Genomic DNA, 19,629 nt, shown 5'->3' with positions numbered 1-19,629 from the left:
TATAAAAAGTAATCACCCTAAACTGACGAATAAAGCTGCACATAGTTGAAGGCCACAATTGAAGGCCCATGTACCGTACCAGTCTGTTTAGGAGAGCTTTACTGTTTTTAGATTTTATATATATATATATATTAAATTAATATTTTATTAGTAATTTTGTTTTAGAATTTTAAAATGATATTAAAAATAAAAAACATTTTTTTTTTTTCAAACTCACACTGCAACAAGCAAACGGGGACTTGAATTGAACAGAAAACGAAAACTCTCTCTCTCCCTCTCTCTCTCTCTCTCTCGATTTTCCTCCATTGAATTCAATCAAAATGGACGCAGAATTGTTAGAATTGGCGAAACAATTTGAGTCCGCGCAGCAAGCAAAATCGAGCATCCGATTATCTGAAAGAAACGTCGTCGAATTAGTCCAAAAACTCCACGAGCTTCACATCATCGATTTCGACCTTCTCCACACTGTCTCCGGCAAAGAATACATCACTCCTGTCAGTATTATCATAGTCGTCATCGATTTTGACACTTTTAATTTCTTTTTCTTGTTTTCTTTGCTTAATTTTTCCTTTTTTTTTCTAAGGAGCAATTGAGGCATGAAATGGTGTTGGAGATCAAGAAATTAGGGCGTGTTTCCTTGATAGATCTTGCGGATATTACTGGTGTTGATTTATATCATGTCGAGAACCAAGCTCAACGAGTCGTTTCGGATGACCCGAGCGGGCTGATGTTGATTCAAGGAGAAATTATTTCGCAGTCTTATTGGGACAGTGTTGCTGAAGAAATCAATGAGAGGCTTCAAGAATGCAGTCAAATTTCATTGGCGGAAATCGCAGCTAACTTGAATGTTGGCTCTGAACTTGTGGCTTCCATGTTGGAAGCTCGCCTCGGAACTCTGGTATCTTTCTTGTTTCTTTCTTGAGTGTGATATGGTTGTCGGAGGGAAAAGAAGTTGAAAGTTTTGGCTGAGATTTTATTGGCATTTAGGTGAAAGGTAGGCTTGAAGGTGGACAATTGTATACACCAGCTTATGTTACTCGTGTTAGCGCCATGGTTCGTGGTGCTGCGAGGGGTGTTACAGTTCCTACAAATTTGTCTTTTTTGTGGGGAACCCTGCAGCAGTTGTTGCAAGCAATGGATGGAGCTGGTGGTGTGGCTACTGAAAGTTCATTTTTCCAATCCTTATTTAATGGGCTGGCGAAGGAAGGGGAGATTCTTGGATCACTTCGAGCAGGAGTTCATTGGACTCCAACTGTATGTTTATGATTTCTTGGTATTGGTTTATAATTTTATATCACACGTGCTAGAGATTAATCTTTTTTAGATAGCGAATTTGGTTGTGGGTGCTAAGGAACGTGAAATGCTTCAAAAATTATTTTCTTGATTCAAGCTTCAGCTCTTGAAGAATTAGAGCAGTTGATTGTCTGTTAACTAATGAAGGTTTTGTTTTTTCCTGAAGTATTTATGTAAGCATTTTCAATAAAATTAAGGACTATCTAAAGGGTACTATCTACAGTTTTAACTTAACCAAGATAATTTTTTCTCTTCAGTATATCTTGTGATGCATACAGTTTTCATGATAATTTGGCTGGAAATATTTATAGTTTGAGGGGGAAAAACCTATGAGATAGTGAATTTAGTTGTGGGTGGTGAGGAACATTTGTACTGCTTCAAGACTTATTTTCTTGCTTTATCACATTAAATAGCATGCTTTTTCCCTCATTGATTTTAATTGTGCTACAGGTGTTTGCCACTGCTCAAAGGGAGTGTGTAGATTCTTTCTTTTCTCAGGTTTGGAACTTAATTCTCCTACCCAATATTAATTTTGTAATTTCTAGACACCCATATTGATGTTCTGCATGTTTCACACATGATGTTACTCAAAAGCTTGTTTGATCATATGGTTTGCTGTCTCTATGGTTGGAATGTAATCTGTATTTTGAATTATAAGACTTGGTTGATCAGTCTTTTATCATCTTTTTCCCATCCTATTGCACCAGGGATGTTGATTTTTTAGCTATCATCTCCATCTTAATCGCTTGTTATTTTCCCTCTTGCAGAATTCTTTTATCAGCTATGATACCCTGCAAAAGCTTGGAATTTCCCAGCCTGTTCAGTTCTTGCAGGTACTTATGTTGAATTTATGTCTGAAATTTGGATTTGTTTTCTTTCAAGTTTGTAGAATTTATGTGAAGAACTTCTATATACTTGAGAATTCTTCTTTGTTTGTCTTATCAAAATTTGTGGTCTTCAAATCCAATATAGTCCAGATATGCTGAAGGTATACCTCTGGTAACTGCATTTGCTCATCCCTCCATGATTGAGATGTTGGATGCTGCTGTTGAGGATGCTATTGACCGTAGTAGCTGGTGAGGCAATATTTACCTTTTCTTTCCTCTTTTTTCCTTTTTGTTGATTTAATATAACTATGAAATCGTTTGCTTCAGAATGTTGATTGAAATTGTTTTCTCGATCTTTATTGTATGCCGTTTTCATCTTTGTGGTTTGGTTCAATATGACAGAATTGTCCAAGTTTTCTTTGACCCATATTAATTGAAATGGAAGATAATAAAATTATACCACTATTTCCTAATGCAATATGAGTCATAGACAGGTCATATTTGAGGGTTGAAATTTGAGAATATATGTGTTTCTAGTTGAATTTCATATTCTTTATCTTTCCATCTATCAAGAGAAAACAAAGTACTGTTCTAGTTTTTTTATTCTTATACTATTTGCTCTGACTTAAAAATAATCCAACATGTTTATTGTCATCATCTATCATTGTATCAGCTCCCTTTCATCACGTTGTGCTCCTATCAATTGGTTTCTTATTACTTCTGATGATAATCTGATGTACCTGCTTCAGTTTTCACTGCAGCTATGGCATGTGTTATGATCATCATTGATATTTCTTGTTATTTTATTCACAAAAACATGACTTAAAATTCAGTCGCACATTTCTTATGGGTATTCATATGAACAGCAGAATTGTCTCTTAGCACATATGCGAATGCAGGTTATTTGAGCACATTTTGAAGACTTCATTGATTTTATGGATGATTGCAGGATTGATTCCCTTTCTGTATTACCCACTTCTTTTGGATCCCAAGATGCTTCGAAGATTTTGTCGCATTGTAATTCTGTTCAGTCAGCACTCAAGGTGACGTTTTTTCCATGGCAATAATTATTCATTTCTATCATCAAGTGAATTATTATTTTTTCATTTTCTTTCTGATTTTTTTCAGGGTAATAAAGGAATGATCCTGGGGGATTCATATGTATTTAGCAATGGTTTTATCAAGGTTTGACTCTAAAATTAATATTTGATGTCATAAGGTAGAAGGGCTTACTGCTTTATGTTTCACTATTTCCATTGATAATAAGAAATTGTTTCTGAACTACTTAAAGATTGTTTCTCATTGTTGTTCATCTCCACTTGCATCCATTACATATGCTATATATTTTTTTTTTCATGTAGACAAATATATAAATACATTGTTTAGATACATGAAGCAGCACGAGTACTGACAATGGTGTCCGGTTGGCCCTGTTAGTATTACTGGCTTATCATGCTAGATTGACCCAATTCTCTCAGCTGGTGGTGCTATGTAAGGGTCAGGATGTTTTAAAAATGTAAAGTCAGAGATGTGTAATGATAATCCTTTCTAGGTTTTCTTCATACTGTATTTGATCTATCACTTTTCATTTTTGGAAGTCTTTTATTTTGATCATTTTCCTGGAAAGCACTCAAAACCCTCCTACTCTATCTCCCTCTCCCACTTCTTGTGCACTTGGTGGATCTATTCTATGAGTGTTTTGCTCCTATAATTTGTTTTGATTTTGGGTGCAGTGTATTGTTGAACCAAGTTTATTCATTTTTTTATATTATTCTTTGTTTTCATTGGGATTCCGATGCCTCCAACCTTGTCTCCTGCAATTTGAGGGTTTGCATGTGTTGTTTATAACTGCTTGATCTCTCTGTGGAATTCTGATTCCTGCAACCATGTATTTTTATTGCTAGGATGTTTATGGTCGGATGGAGAAAGAGCTGGAGGTCTTTAGGCTCTCAGGTTCCTCTGGTGTTATACTGAGTGATGACTTTCATTTGGTCATGGAAGCTAAAACTAGAACTGATTCCGGCCGGTCTGGTGAAGTAAATGAGAAAAAGAAGAAAAAGGGGAAATCATCTGGAGCAAGAACTGAAATCCTTATAGATGATGAGGAAATTATTCCTTTGAAATCTAAGAAAAACCAAAGGAAAGGCAAGGAGGCATCTTTAGTCCTTTCTGATACAAAAAAGGGAACTAAGAAAGATTTAGCTAGAACGCAAGAGGATGATCTTAACATTCCTTCTGATGATTGGATAATGCAAAAGATCCTGACTCTGGTTCCTGATTTTGAAGAGCAAGGTCTGTTCATTTTGCTAATGATTCCTTTTTGTTGCTATTGTTCAGCTGATTTGGCGCTGATTTCATATCATATTCTAACTGGTGAAGTCAGCTGATCTGGCAGGTTTGGAAGATCCACAGACAATTCTTGGACCTTTAGCTAACTATATGAGACCTATGTTAATTAGTTCCTTAAAGGAGAAAAGAAAGACATTATTTTCAGAAAATTCTGGGAAAATGAAGCACCTGCTTGATAATTTACAAAAGAAGCTTGATGAGGTTAGCACCGTTATGATTGCAAATTAATTATCTACATCCAGTATTTTGACATTCCTCTGATTTAGTGTTTTGTACAATGTGCTTTCTTGGTAATGGAGGCTGTGATTGGTTCTTATAATTCTGGCAACTCTTTGAGATATAACTTCCTTTTTGCAGGCTTTCTTAAATATGCAACTGTATGAAAAGGCACTAGATTTATTTGAGGATGACCAATCAACCTCTGTAAGTTCTACTTCTTCCTATATTAATTGATATAAAGAAGTTATTATTGGATAGATTAACCACCCAAACAACTTGCTATTTTGTGATGAAATGGAATAAAGACAAGCCTTGTTTATGGTTTGCAGGCTGTCTTGCACAGGCATTTGTTAAGAACAATGGCTGCTTCTATTGGAGATATGCTTTTTCATAACCTGGTAGCACCCATTCCTCTGTTTTGCTTACCACTGATGTGGTTTCAGTAAATTAAGATATATAATTTGAAGGATGGTCTGATGCTTGGACTTGATGTAAATGTAGGACATGCACAACAAATTGAAGAACGGAATTAATGTTGAAGAGTCTCCAAATTCAGAATCTATCACGCTTGGTTCTGCAGAAAGAACTGCTCTTGTATGAAACATTTGCTGCCTTGCTTTGTGCTATATGAAACTGGTCAGAAGTTTGGATATGCTAAATGATCTCCTCTATTATGTACTCTCATTCCTCATGCAGGCAAAAAGCTTTCCAGGATCCCTTTCAAAAAAGGCTCTTGCAGTAGTTGAAGCTTTGGAAGGGAAGGTCAGTTCTTGTTAGTGAAAAGTTGCTCTTTCCATTTTCAAGAGTTATTTAAATGAAGAACATGTCCTTTAACACTTCGCTCCCTTTTTGGTTGGGTGGAGGGTAGAGAGCAGAGAGGTGCTGATGTGACTGGGGGTTGGGGGATTAGAGAGAGCAAAGGAAAAACTATATTTTGCTGCTTGCAACAATATTCTGGTCCTCTCTCGCTCTGATGTAGGTTGGGAAGAAAAAAACCTCAAAATCAGCATTTACAGCAAAAGGATGGGTAAAACGTGAATAAAATTTAAGTTGGAACGGGATGATAAGGTTTAGTATTGAGAGAGAAACTGTTAAAATCTGATTAGGTTGATAAGAAACAAAAGACATCCTGTAAAATAGTTCTACGAAGCCCATTTATAATAGTCAAAATCCCTAATCCTAATCTTATCCTTGTAAGGAAAATAAATCTCTAATAAAATAAGCCACATGCTAATGGCATGACACTGTAGAATCCAAATAATATAGGGATTTATAACTGAAAGAAAACTATAATTAACAAGAAAAATATTGTAATGCTTCTGCTTCTCTCTCTCTCTTGTGGCGGGTGGACGAAACACTAGTAGCTAACTCATCAATTCTTTACACCCTAGACCTGATTCAAATCTGAGCATGTTTCAGCTGAAATCATTGGATTCAACTACCAATAGACTTCTCTAGCCAGCTCTCTCATCGTCTGCCTTTAATTTAAAAAATCTAGGAGATATTTGATCTTATCTACTTTTTGCACTTTTGTACAATGTTTAATCCCAATCATTCTACTGAGCAGCGGGTGGAAGCTTTCATGACTTCACTAAGAGAGCTGGCAGAGGAGAGGTAGTTTTGTTTGTGCTATTATTATAATTTTGTTTTAGAATTTCATGTGAACTGCCTTCTTTTCTCGGAACCTGACATTTACATTTTCGATTCTGTATTTTTTTCAGTGGGTTGCTCTTGAAAAAGCTTGACAAGAAATTGGAAAGAACTCTTCTGCACTCATACCGCAAGGTATGCATGCTTTGTATAGGAAAAAGAAAAGAAAAGAAAAAGATCAGAGTTGCTCATATCCACAAATGTGTTTACTTGGAAAGTTCACTATAAGTATCATATCTTCTCATCCTATGAAATATCGAGGAAGCTATTTTGGACAGCTTTTTTACAGTGTTCAAGTATTGATATTTTTATTTGTTGATTATAAAGTTGACATAAAATCCAATATTAGATCCATTGCTTTTTCTAACTAGTTCCATTGTGATGAATCTCTGTAATTTATATTTTTGCATATTTAGCAGTTGGGTCTTTTGCAAGTGGGTGACTTGCAACTTTGGATGGAAATATGACATATGCACTCATTTGGATGTCTGTTTTGATTGCTATTGTCAGGATTTGACAGCTCAAGTTTCTGCTGAAACTGATCCAGTTCTTCTTCTGCCTAAAGTTGTTTCCCTGCTTTATATTCAGGTTCTATCTCTGGATTCTATGCAAGTATGGCAACTTTTATAGCTTTTTCACTTCTTGAACATGAATTTTCTGCTGTAGGTTCGCAATAAAGCTCTTCAGGCCCCCGGAAGGGCCATTTCTGTAGCTGTTTCTCGATTGAAGGTATGTGGCATTCCTAATATTTTACTCATTAAAAATGCATTTTTCAAAGTACGTTTGTGTTGCAATCCATTTGAAGTTTTTTTTTTTTTTTTTCAAAACTTAGTTTTACTTTGGTATCTGTTGTGGTGATAGAACTAGAGTGTCATTATGTATGGTGCAATTATGTACCGGGGCTTGGAGGCTATGCTACGCTCTCCAGCTCCAGATGTGGCTTATTTGGATGAGGTGTTCAAATATTTGCCAACAATTTTTAATGATGAGAGGTAGAAGATGCTGGTCTAAGTGGAAACTGACTTAAGGATGAGTGCCATATGTTTTCGTTTTGTTGATAGATTCCGGACCACCTCAAAATCTGGTGTTGTGAAGATATCAATTGCTTTTGGTTTATCCATGTGCACAAGCAAATGGATTTAAAAAACCAGAAGTGGTGTGTACCTTTTACATCTGAATGGCAATGAAAGGTGAATGTGATGTACATGATTATGACAAAGGAGAAGCAGAATTCCTCTAGGAGAGGGATTAAATAGAAGAAAGACAGTAAGATAAAGCAGAGAAGAGATAAGTCCCATAGCATACCGATAAATAGAGAAGAGAATGGTAGTAGCAAATACAAATAGCAATTCTCAATTCAATTATCATTTAGTCTTCATAAATCATGGAAAAGGCATTCTTAAATAGGCACCTAAAGCCTAGTAGGATCCTGTTTAATGTAGGAAATTAAATAAAAGTAATTAAGATTGAAGAATTCTAATTGACTAAAAAAAACTAAAATAAAATAAAACAAGTTATTGAAGCTTATTTTTATATAGCTGGTTCCCCATTAGAATCTTTGCTATATTCTACAAAGTAATGTCATGCTGAAAATCAGTTTCGATTTGACATACTTCTATTCATTTTCAAGGACTACAAAAATTGTCAAGTGCTCTCTCTCCACAAGGGAGATGGGGAATGTTATTTTGAATTTGTTGAAATGTTTTTCTGCTATATGGTGGTATTGGAAAACAATTTTGTCATGTCTTATATGCCACGGAAAGAAAATGTAGTTATATTATTTTATCAGCCTGTCTTGTATCTAGGTAGTTCCTTCTGCGACATCTTGACTGTCCTGAAACAATTGGAGTATAAATTGGGATGTTGCAATGTAGAAGTTTTGCAGGTTGTTTCTTTACATGTTATATCATTTGCAGTGTAGATGCTTCTGTTTTTAGTTGCATGTTTATGGCCTGGATTCTTTGGTGTTGCCATTTGTTGGAAACTTGGAAGTCAGGGTTTGAATGCAAATTGCCTGTAATTTAAGTCACTGATTATTCAATCACCCAAATAGATTGGATTTCTTCCGTTCATATGCTATTGTAGTGATGTAAAACAGGCTTTAAAGTTGTTTTTTTCCTTTTTTGTATTGTGTTTTTTTATGACTGTTTAAATTGGACTTTCAAAACCCAAGAATTCGTTTACTTTCCAGTTTTGGACTCATGACCTTGATTATTTATTATTATTATTATTATTATTATTATTATTATGTACCATATCACTTCTTGGCAACTTTCCTAGCATTACTTGATTTTTTTTTGTGGGAAGTTTTGTTTATTACATGCTTTCTGCTTTACTGCCATTTTTTCCAGGACAAACTAGATGATTCAGCATTCAAGATCCTGACAGAATATCAAACTGCTGCAGTAACACTTCTATCGCTTTTATCTGCTTCAACTGGTGATGTGAGTAACATCTGTTTCGGCCTTCACTCTCTATTTTTGGTTTGGCACATTTATCTTTGTTATATTTGCCCCTCGTGATTCTGGGTTCGGTAAATTATTAAAAAAAAATTGTCACTTGTCGCAAAATTTGCAAGGAAAAACTTGCATAGTCGCTTGCTTTTGCAAAAAAAAAAAAAAAAAAAAAGTGTCGACACAGGATAAAAAAGGTTTGTGCATCCTGGTAATGAGTAGAGGTTTGTGACAGCTCTAGTTTCTGAAACATGATTAGTATTCTATGTGCTGCTGATTGTTACTGTCTGTATTGTTTTTTCTGTTTTCCTCAGGAAGAAGACTGTACATCTGACAGGATTTTAAGTAAAAGGGAGCTTCTGGGGAACTTGATGCCAGCATTGAAAGGCCTAGTTTTGGGAACCGCTCAATCTTGACTTGAATTGATTTCAAATCTTTGGCAGCTGGAAAAATCTTGCAGTCTGAAAGTGAATGTGTTAATTTACCATTGTAGGTCTCAGTAACCAGCTTGATTTAGAAATTGACGGATCTGCCTAATAGTTAGTTCAAGATTAGGGTTGTTGGTTGGTATGGATATACATAATAGGGTTATAAAGGTGGGAACATGATTAAAGTAGCAGCAGCATTTGAGGCAAAATTATGAGGAACCTTGTAACATCCTTGTGGTTGCAAATGATTTCTACTGAAATGATTCTTGTCATTTTTCAATCACAAAAGCAAACAGATCTGATATCGTTGCTTTTGTCTCTAAAAGTTTTTCTTGCGGACAATAAATTATATCATTAGCTGTTCTTGAAAGTTGTTTCCGTCAGATAGAGCTAAAGATAATTGTTAGGCTAAATTGCACCCTATAAGATGACACGTGGCACGTGATTCGATGTATTATCTTTTAAAAATTGGAGTCAGTCATGTGTACACATGCCACCCCATAATTGATGACTGCAACTTTAAATGTCAAATCAACGAATTTTGTTAGCGATTGTTTTTCTTTCTGTAAGACTTGTGGTATTTTTATCAATAATTATACATTTTAACTTATTATCTATTTAAAAATATTATTTTATTATTTTTTAAAATTTAAAAAAAAAAATGAATCAAATTCATGCTACAATCCGACCATTATAATTAAAAAAAGGATACGACAATACATTTAAAAAAATAATAAAAGGTCATTCAGGTTTATTAGATGATGTTACACACGCTACTTGAACAACATAAATGCCACTCACATATTAGAACATGTTGAGCATGTTTTTGCAGCTTTAAACTTTAAAAAAATTAAAAGAAATATAAAAACACCAAAATGCCTCCCATTACCTTGGCAATTATACAAAATGCTTATATAAAAGTATAAAAATACCCCTCAAATGTTAAGTTTATGTTTTTTCTCTTCCAATATTAGATGTAATTGCATTATATATTAAAAATTAAAAGCCCCAAAATATTATTATCCAATAGCATAATAATTTTTTTAACTCCAAAATATTATTATCCAATAGCATAATAATTTTTTTAACTCTAGTAGCACATACATATTTTTACTGTTAAAGAATATTATGCAAAATCAAGAAAACTTTTGGCCAATAATTTTATATTTTGTTAATTTTGAGCGCAAAATAATATTATACGGTAATAAAAAAAAAAAAAGATAAAGACAAAAACATCCCATGCAACAGGCTTAATTTTTTGATACCAAAAAACATAAAATTAAATTTTATTGTCATCCAAAAAACATTGTATTATGAATGGAGCTAATTTTCCGGGCAATTAATACATTTGCCAAGTGACAGTATTTAATTATCTTCTTGACGTGTATAGTTTTGATTCTTGCTCCTGATTTACTTTACAGACGCCACGTCCAGTTGCTTAAATTGTTTTTTTATTATTTTTTTTTAGCTCCTTAAAAGTTTATTCTATTTTTATTTTTTTTGCTTACGAATGGCGTGCACGTAGATAGCTTGAATTTAGCAAGTGAGTGGCCTTCTAAAGCAACACGAAACGTATAAATAATAATTAAACATCAATTATTTAGCTTAAATCAATATCAAGTCAATGCTTATTTTTCCGGCCCTCTGACTGTGTTTCCTGCATGAAGACCAAGTCAAACTCGTGATGGAAGGAATGAAAATGAGGGGAGGAGAGATAAACCTGTTGATTTTACTCCTTTTTATTTGAAAATAGTTATTTTTTTAAAAAAAAAAAATCAAGAAAAAAAAATGGGAGGAAAATAATTTCTCATTGCTAGGAGAATGTTTAGAAATACGGACTAACCTATATTTTTAAAAATATTAATTTTTTTTGTTAAAAAATATATTTTTTTATGTTTTGAATTGTTTTAATGTACTGATTTTAAAAATAAAAAAAATATTATTTTAATACATTTTAGTACAAAAAATACTTTAAAAAATAACCACAATCACAATCAAAATAAAAAAAAAAATTGGTTATAGTTTGGTCTCTTAATTTCTCTTAAATAGCATTAATACATAAATTAAAGAAGAATCTTGTATTTTGACTGACTTTTATAATTAAACCTTTTTTTTTTTTTTGGTAGTTCGGTTTCATGACTTTCAGTTTTTAAATAGAAAATATACATAAAAGCAATTTATTGTCAAAATATTCTGTCTTTTTTTTTTTTGTGCAACAATTACAAATTAATTAACTTCAAAACCAGTAATGGTGGCTAGTTGATTACGATTAAAAGTCCCGCTAGTATAGAAGAAAGAAAATAAAAATAAAAACCATCGTTCTATTCCTTTTATAACACATCAGATTGTCAAGAGGGTTTTATAATCTCTTCTTTTAATTTCCATTAAACTAATCTGTGTGTATTGTTGTGTTTCAAATTTTTTTAAAAAAATATTTATTTTTTTTAATTTTATTTTTATTTCAAATTAATATTTTGAAATCATTTCGATGTATTAATATTAAAAAAAATTAAAAATAAATAAAAATATTATTTTGATACATTTATAAATAAAAAACATTTTAAAAATAACCGCAACCATACTCTAATATAATTTAAAAAATATTAATTTAATAGTTTTGTAAATAAAAAATAATAATCTGGAAAATACTGTAAAAAATATAAGTGAGCACAGTAAAGGGCACACGTAAAGGACTCTATTTAATAAATATCACATTTTATTTTCCTTGTGGGGAAATGAAAAACGAGGTAAGGTGTCCATTTGCCACCAAACTAGGGTGGGGTTATTTAGTTACCAGCTGCCCTAGACGTACCTCCCTCCCTTTAAAGTTATCTTTAACAAGCTGAAAGCGAAACATTTGCCCACGTCAACTATCGATGGGATACAGCGATGCTCGTTTAAGCCTTCTAGTTAGTGTTACTAATTAATTTTTAAAAAATAAAAAATAATTATTTTTAAATAAAAAAACCCTATAAAAAACAATTCACACCTCACTTCCAAACGTCTCCAGCATCATTACCGAGGCTAGCTTAAATAAAAGGCATGCCGCTTTCCTACATGTTTCCAGCACGTAGGAGATTTTGATTACTGAAATTTTCAAAATGGGAATCCATGGGGATAAAAAGAAGAATCATCCCTTTGTGAATCAACATCTTTACCTTTTCCAATTATGATACACACACACACTAATTTATTCAGAAAAAAATAATGTATTTAAAATTAAATTTAAAATATGCTAACAAAATATGAAAACAAAAAATATATTATTTTATTAAGAGTTGTAAATTCTATTAACTACAAGGAGTTATTAATACTATTAGAAACTTGTGTGGCAGCCTTTGATTTTTTTATTTTATAAGAATTTCATATATAAAAAAAAATTAATTGATTAGAAATTAATTTTTATTTTATAAAGAATTAAGTTTTTGTTCGGCAAAGATTGGGAAGTTTTTGTTGTAGTTCTTATCAATAATTATATATGTTGGGTATTTTCCATTATCATATGCGACAAATCATGGAAAATAATTTTAAGCTATTATTGTTTTATTTTAAAATTTTATTTTAATTAGTTTAGATTTTATTTAAATTCAGTGCATGCATGTCCCATCAGTTTTAGTATTTACATATAAATACCCTTGTGTAAGAATTTTTATTTAGTTTTTGACAACAATAACAAAATTATCGTAAATTATCTATGTTTTTATGTGTGGCAAGTGATTCTTGTATTTTGATATAGATGTATTTTTTAAAAATTGATCAATTTTCGTAGCTAGTTCTATACTTATTGTTTGTGTGATTATATAAATGTAAGGTAGGGATGATCTTTTTTACAGTCTTGGTTTTCAGGATAAGGTTGATGGTGGGTTAAGCTCAAAGTCAAACATTCTAGAAAAAAATCAACTTGTATGTGTATTCGTGAATTCAATACTTATATTCATAGCTTTTGCATCATTTTCATTTGTATAAAATCGTTCTTGACCATGTCCAAGAAATGCACACTAGTTCACATTTCTCCAGTTTAGCTTTCTTTCCTTTTTAATTTTTTTTCCCTATACGCAAGCATAATTATATAACCTGATTCCAAGTCAGATCTGGAACAAATCTAGGTTAGAGGTTAAAAATTCAATTTAAATTTATCAATTTTTATTTTTTTTCAATACAAAGTGAATTAGGTTCCACTCCACTTATTTAACCAAAGAAATTTTATATTTTATATTTTTTACAACTCATATTAAAATTTTTAAACTCGTATTAATAAAACTCTGAATCAACTAGATTTGAAGAGCTTATTTGAAAACACGGGCAACTCATGTTTTTAAATTTATTTATTTTTTATTAAAAATTAATTATTTTTATATATTTTAAATTATTTTGATACGTTGATATTAAAAATAATTTTTTAAAAAATAAAAAATATTATTTTAATATATTTTATCATTAAAAACACTTTAAAAATAAATATAACCACGCTTCACTAAAAATCAACATCACAAGTTGGCCAGGGTTTTAAAGCCATATATGAAAGTAGTCATAAATTATATAAATAAAGGTGTCGGTTGGTTAATCCCTGCTTTTTTTACCCCACTTGTCATTAAAAAGCCAAACCAAAAACTTTATTCTGTTTAACAATGAGATAGCTGTTTCTAACCCCCATTTTCCTTTATTTTTCTGGCCTTGTACAAGAGGTTTCATCTACCCCCATGGTATGCATTAACAAAGCTCACCAAAAACAATCAAGCCTCAGCCTTCTACATCCACAGCTGGTTCTGACTCTGTAATTGTGTTTTCTCATGTTTTGTTTGCTTGCGCACAAGTGTGTTTGGTTTCTATTACTAATTTAATACAAAACATAAAAGTATCTAGGAATCTGGCATCATCCGGGGTTGTCACCCAGTTCGCACCAGCTTTTGTTTTGACTCCTCTTTATTTGAACTGAAAGCCCTTTTAGCACTTCAAAGTATACCATATTTACCTTGTCCTCCTCACAAGTATTTCCCATCTGGGTCTCTCTCTCCCCCTCCCACTTTCCATTGGACCTCAAATTTTGTTCAAGGTGTGCCATCTTTTCTTCATTTGTTTGTGAGTACTGACAACTACAAGCTCCTATCCTTGTATTGCTTTTGGCTACTTTAGATTTGTCTTTCTTGTTCAATTCTATACATTGGTATTTAGGATTTAGATTTCTTCCGTATCTGTAACTGAAAAGCACCAACTTCTTTGCTTGCTCTTGCTATATTATGCAATCTTGGATTTTGATTTCACTTCCTTATTCATCCCTCTCCATGGATTTTGGTTTCTAGTGTTCTGCTATTGATTATTGCCACCCTAGTGCTCTGCCTTGATAAGAGTCCTTAGTTTCTATCTTAAAGCTCAATAGATTTCCATATTTTCCCAGTAAAGTTCCAGATTTCGAAATGATGGGCAGTGTAGGATCTAGACGTTTCATTTGTGTACTTTTGTCAATCTTAAGCTTGGTATGTTTATCTAGTGGATTCACTCCTGTAGACAATTATCTTATAGACTGCGGATCACTCACCAATACTACAGTAGGTAACCGTGTTTTTGTTGCTGATAACTCTGCCTCCAACTTTCTTTCAACCCCGAAAAACACTTTTGCAAATGCTTCAATATCTGTCACTTCTGGGGATGATTCACCACTCTATCAAACAGCAAGAATCTTTGATGGAACCTCAAAGTACACCTTTTTGATTAACCAACCTGGGAGGCATTGGATTCGTCTATATTTCTATCCATTTGTTAGTGGTAGTTACAACATGAGCAATGCGAGTTTTGGTGTTTCCACCCTAAACTATGCCTTCCTCAGCAATTTCAGTGTGAAGGCTTCTGTTGTTAAAGAATTTTCAGTTAATGTAACCTCAAAGAACCTTGTTATCACCATCACTCCTTCAGGCAATTCATTTGCCTTCTTAAATGCCTTGGAAGTCGTTTCAGTTCCTGATGAGCTCATTACAGATGATGGTGAAACTTTTAATCCAGTGGGGAGTTTCAAAGGCCTGTCCTGGCAGGCTCTGGAGACTGTTCATAGGGTGAACATGGGTGGACCAACAGTTTCCTTCGAGAATGATACCCTTGGGAGAACTTGGGTTCCTGACCAAAGTTTTCTCATCCAAGATAATCTTGCTATCAACGTGTCCAATATTGCAGCTGTAAGGTATGTAGCTGGTTGGGCAACACAAGATTCTGCTCCGAATGCTGTTTATGGTACTGCCACTAGAATGAACTCAGATAATAATCCCAGCAGCAACTTCAATGTGACCTGGGAGTTCAACGTGCAGCCAGGGTTTCAGTATCTTGTTAGGTTTCACTTCTGTGATATAGTAAGTAGAAATCTTAACGACCTCTACTTCAATGTTTACATTGACTCCTGGCTTGTTGCTGGTGTGGATCCAAGCTCTATTGCAAATATTTTGGCTGTTGCATTTTATATGGATTTTGTTACTGCAGCAATGGTTAGCAATAAACTTCGTGTGAGTATTGGTCCAACTAACACTATTAGCGGTGCCTACCCCAATGCAATTCTAAATGGGTTGGAGATCATGAAAATGAACAACTCGTTGGGTAGCCTTAGTGGGACAGCTCCTGCAGTTGCAAATTCAAGTTCGAAGAAGAATGTTGGTGTGATAGTGGGATTGAGCATCGGAGCACTTATCCTAGCGGTGGTGGCTGGTATTTTCATTATGTTCTGCAGAAAGAGAAGAAGGCTGGCACGCCAAGGCCATTCTAAGACGTGGATGCCTTTTTCCATCAGTGGAGGAAATTCTCACACCATGGGTAGTAAATACTCGAACGGAACAGCCACTAGTCTTGGTTATAATTTGGGGTATCGCATTCCTTTTGTGGCAGTTCAAGAGGCAACAAACAGTTTTGATGAGAGTTGGGTTATTGGCATTGGTGGTTTTGGAAAGGTATACAGGGGAGTTTTAAATGATGGCACAAAAGTGGCTGTTAAAAGGGGAAATCCACGCTCCCAACAGGGACTTGCAGAGTTCCAGACTGAAATTGAGATGCTCTCTCAGTTCCGGCATCGCCATCTGGTTTCATTGATTGGGTACTGTGATGAAAAGAATGAGATGATCTTGATTTATGAATACATGGAGAATGGAACTCTCAAGAGTCATCTCTATGGCTCAGGTTCTCCCACCTTGAGTTGGAAGGACAGGCTTGAGATATGTATTGGAGCAGCTAGAGGACTCCATTATCTTCACACTGGATATGCAAAAGCAGTTATTCATCGTGATGTAAAGTCTGCTAACATATTGCTTGATGAGAATCTCATGGCCAAAGTAGCTGATTTTGGGCTTTCAAAGACAGGACCTGAAATTGATCAGACCCATGTGAGCACAGCAGTGAAGGGGAGTTTTGGATACCTCGATCCTGAGTATTTTAGAAGGCAACAACTGACAGAGAAATCAGATGTTTATTCCTTCGGGGTGGTGTTGCTTGAAGTTCTTTGTGCCAGACCTGTTATAGATCCCTCCCTCCCAAGAGAAATGGTTAACTTAGCTGAATGGGCAATGAAATGGCAGAAGAGAGGGCAGTTGGAACAAATAATAGACGCCGCTCTTGTGGGAAAAATTAGACCAGATTCACTTAGGAAGTTTGGAGAAACCGCTGAGAAATGCTTAGCTGACTTTGGGGTTGACAGGCCTTCTATGGGAGATATCTTGTGGAATCTGGAGTATGCCCTTCAACTGCAAGAAGCAGTTTTACCAGGCGATCCTGAAGAAAACAGTACAAATATGATCGGCGAGCTCTCTCCACAAATCAACAATTTCAGCCACAATGATGATAGTGTATCTGCTGCACAGTTCGAAGCCTCAAGTGTGGATGGCCTCTCAGGTGTTTCAATGAGTAGGGTATTCTCACAGCTGGTGAAGTCTGAGGGCAGATGACTTGCTAGATGGTAAATTTGATGCTTTTAGCTCCTCTGACAACTCTGGTTTGTCCTCTCACCAACTACTGCTTGTCATACCAGAGGAGACGGGAAAATTCTATTTATTTTTCTGGGAAAGGAAAACCTATACTTGTTAAGATGCATTTGTTTCTTTAGTCAATTTATGAGAGCATCTCCCAAGATCAATTTGTCCTGAGATTGGTCTCCGGGGTGAGCATAAGGAGACATCCCCATACTCTACAGCCAGTCGGCTTCAATAAAGTTGTCTTAACCATGCTAAATTGTTTCGGGAATTCTGCAATCAAGCCACGTATTCAGTCTCTTGTGTACAGCCAAGGTGGTTCAGGTAGTAAATTGACGAGGATGTTGAATCTTACCCTGTAACATGTATGTGTTTTTATTCTTGTTAGTGTTCAAATGCAGTGCATTTATTTGGTCAGTGTATGAATGTTAAAGAATCTACAAGTATGGGGAGCAAGGCACTGTCGAGTGCCTGCTAGAAATTTGTCCCTGGAACATTATCTAGCAGATGATTTTTGAATATTTCCTGTGTTCGCAGTGAGTAATCTTCACGATGTTGTGTTTAGTATTACAACACATGCCCTGTATGTGATGTGTTTTTTTTAGCTTGACAAACCATGATTGCAAGGTCTTAAGATTATGTAGTTTGCTGCTGCTGCTATATTCTTTTCAATTTTTTAGCCATTGGATTACATTTACACCTACTGGTTTAGCACAGTTGAGGGTTCATTAAACTATAATGATGACCAGAACCAGATGATCAAAAACATTTGTCTATTTTGCCTCCATGGCAACTACTGCCACTGATGACCAAGCCATCTCCATTTTTTCTTTGTTCTTGGTTTTTGGTTGATTTCATGTCTCGCCATTCTTATCTATGGACTGGTGATTTTGTTCTGTATAGACAGGCAAATGTGGAATAATGTGCGTTTGGTCTAGTTGTTTGTTTCCCTTGTACAATTCTCTCAGCCCCTCATTGTTTGAAATGGATAAACAATATTTTATGCTTAATTTGAAGAGGAAGAATATCCAGAATTCTTGATTGTTTTCTTTTTCTTTTTCTTTTTTTTCACAAAATTGAAAGATAAGTAAGATATGTTACCACACTCTTCGACAAATAACGTTACGTCTATGTTATATTGTTTTTTATATTTGAAAGGATTCCCACCGCGTTTATAAAGCTTGGAGGTTTATTAAAAAATAAATACAATTACACATAGAGGTGTGTGTATATATTAAAATAATATTTTTTTATTTTAAAAAAATTATTTTTGATATAACACATTAAAATAATTTGATAATATGAAAAAATCTATTAATTTAAAATAAAAAAAAAAATTAAATTTAAATTTTTTTTTAAATATTTTTCTACCCACAATGTCAAACTGCTTCACGACTCGTCAGGTTGAGGTAGAGCCGAGCCGGATTGGGCTGTACACGGTCCAGTAAGAAACAAATCGAGCGGAGCGTGACACAGGCCTAGCCAGTAGCCATAAAGACCTCTGTGAGAGAGCAAGCAATGATGCTAGAAAGTTGAAGAGAAGACTTGGCAAGTCACATACACGGTAAACATCCGGCTGACCCGGCCATCTGATTAATCGAGTAAAATCTAATTATAAATTTATTAACTTTTTTTTTTTTTATTTTTTTATTAAAACGATATCATTTTGATTTTTTTAAAAAAATTAATCTAATAACCGGTCAAAATTCAAAAGCTAGATCTTGAATCGGGCTGGGTCTTGAAACTATAAGGTTGGTTGACACCGATTAAAAGGTCCTATTGTGCCCGCTAATCAATCCAGCTAACTTACTTCAGAGGAGTGTGGTGTTGTCAATATGCCAATCAAGAAAGTATTGCCACACACATCGAGGCTTGTAGCCCAGCGGTGGCAAAGGCTTCCTTGCCTCTGCATCCTGGGTTCAAGCCTCAGCGTGTACACCTGTTATCTTCGCGGTGCCTTACATGTTCACTGGATTTGCAAGATGTTCAGTGAGCCGTAGGATTAGTCGTGGTGCGTGCAAGTTGGCCTGGACACCCACGTAAATAAAAAAAAAAAAAAAAAGTATTGCCACACAAAACAAGTATATTTTTCTTATTTGTTATTTTTAAAAATTTACTGGTTAAATATTATGGTAAATTAATTTAATTTTTTTGGATGAAATAGTATATATTAAGATTAGAAAATATGATATTTATATTATTAGTGATATTTTTTAGTGTTGTTAGATTTATCTTGTCGAGATTCTTTTGATGATATTGGTGGTATCATAATTAAAACTTAACCATTTATAAATTATAAGCATAAATGTTTTGGTTTCTAAGTTCTATAAATAAGTTTTTGATGGGTGGAGAGGGATAAAAGAAATTCTTGTGTTCTTTTTTTTTCTATTTCTTTTTTTATTGTTATTTTTTTAAGTCTTGTTTTTCTATTCATTATTCAATAGCCTAGGTTCGATATTTGTAAAGAGACATT

At 34.0% G+C, this 19,629-nt stretch overlaps 2 protein-coding genes across 5 annotated transcripts; both read left to right on the top strand.

Annotated features, from left to right (window-relative positions):
• Nucleotides 1–206: 206 nt before the first annotated feature.
• On the top strand, nt 207–9,583 carry LOC118045661 (E3 UFM1-protein ligase 1 homolog). 4 transcript variants are annotated; one of them, XR_012167930.1, is made up of 20 exons: nt 207–494; nt 584–898; nt 988–1,254; nt 1,744–1,791; nt 2,061–2,126; nt 2,266–2,369; nt 3,070–3,163; nt 3,249–3,305; nt 4,025–4,412; nt 4,504–4,670; nt 4,827–4,892; nt 5,018–5,086; nt 5,190–5,282; nt 5,385–5,450; nt 6,256–6,302; nt 6,410–6,473; nt 6,849–6,926; nt 7,005–7,067; nt 8,144–8,223; nt 8,690–8,772. XR_012167930.1 is itself a non-coding variant. In XM_035054351.2 (20 exons), exons 1-20 carry the CDS (start codon nt 321–323, stop codon nt 9,205–9,207), a joined length of 2,421 nt encoding a protein of 806 aa, XP_034910242.1. In that variant the 5' UTR covers nt 208–320; the 3' UTR covers nt 9,208–9,583. The 4 variants fall into 4 exon arrangements, 2 of the variants coding, with proteins under 2 accessions (XP_034910242.1, XP_034910243.1); XM_035054351.2 differs by lacking the exon at nt 8,144–8,223 and adding an exon at nt 9,106–9,583 and having other exon boundaries at nt 208–494; nt 8,690–8,782; XM_035054352.2 differs by lacking the exon at nt 8,144–8,223 and adding an exon at nt 9,106–9,544 and having other exon boundaries at nt 209–494; nt 4,516–4,670; nt 8,690–8,782.
• Nucleotides 9,584–13,813: 4,230 nt separating this feature from the next.
• On the top strand, nt 13,814–17,677 carry LOC118045660 (receptor-like protein kinase HERK 1). The gene has a single exon (XM_035054350.2). The coding sequence runs from the start codon at nt 14,634–14,636 to the stop codon at nt 17,130–17,132; it is 2,499 nt and encodes an 832-aa protein (XP_034910241.1). The 5' UTR covers nt 13,814–14,633; the 3' UTR covers nt 17,133–17,677.
• Nucleotides 17,678–19,629: the final 1,952 nt, after the last annotated feature.

Source organism: Populus alba, chromosome 1 (assembly GCF_005239225.2).
Source record: "Populus alba chromosome 1, ASM523922v2, whole genome shotgun sequence".
NCBI lineage: Eukaryota > Viridiplantae > Streptophyta > Magnoliopsida > Malpighiales > Salicaceae > Populus > Populus alba.
Note: the sequence above shows the minus strand (reverse complement) of the source record. Positions and strands in the feature narration are given on the sequence as shown.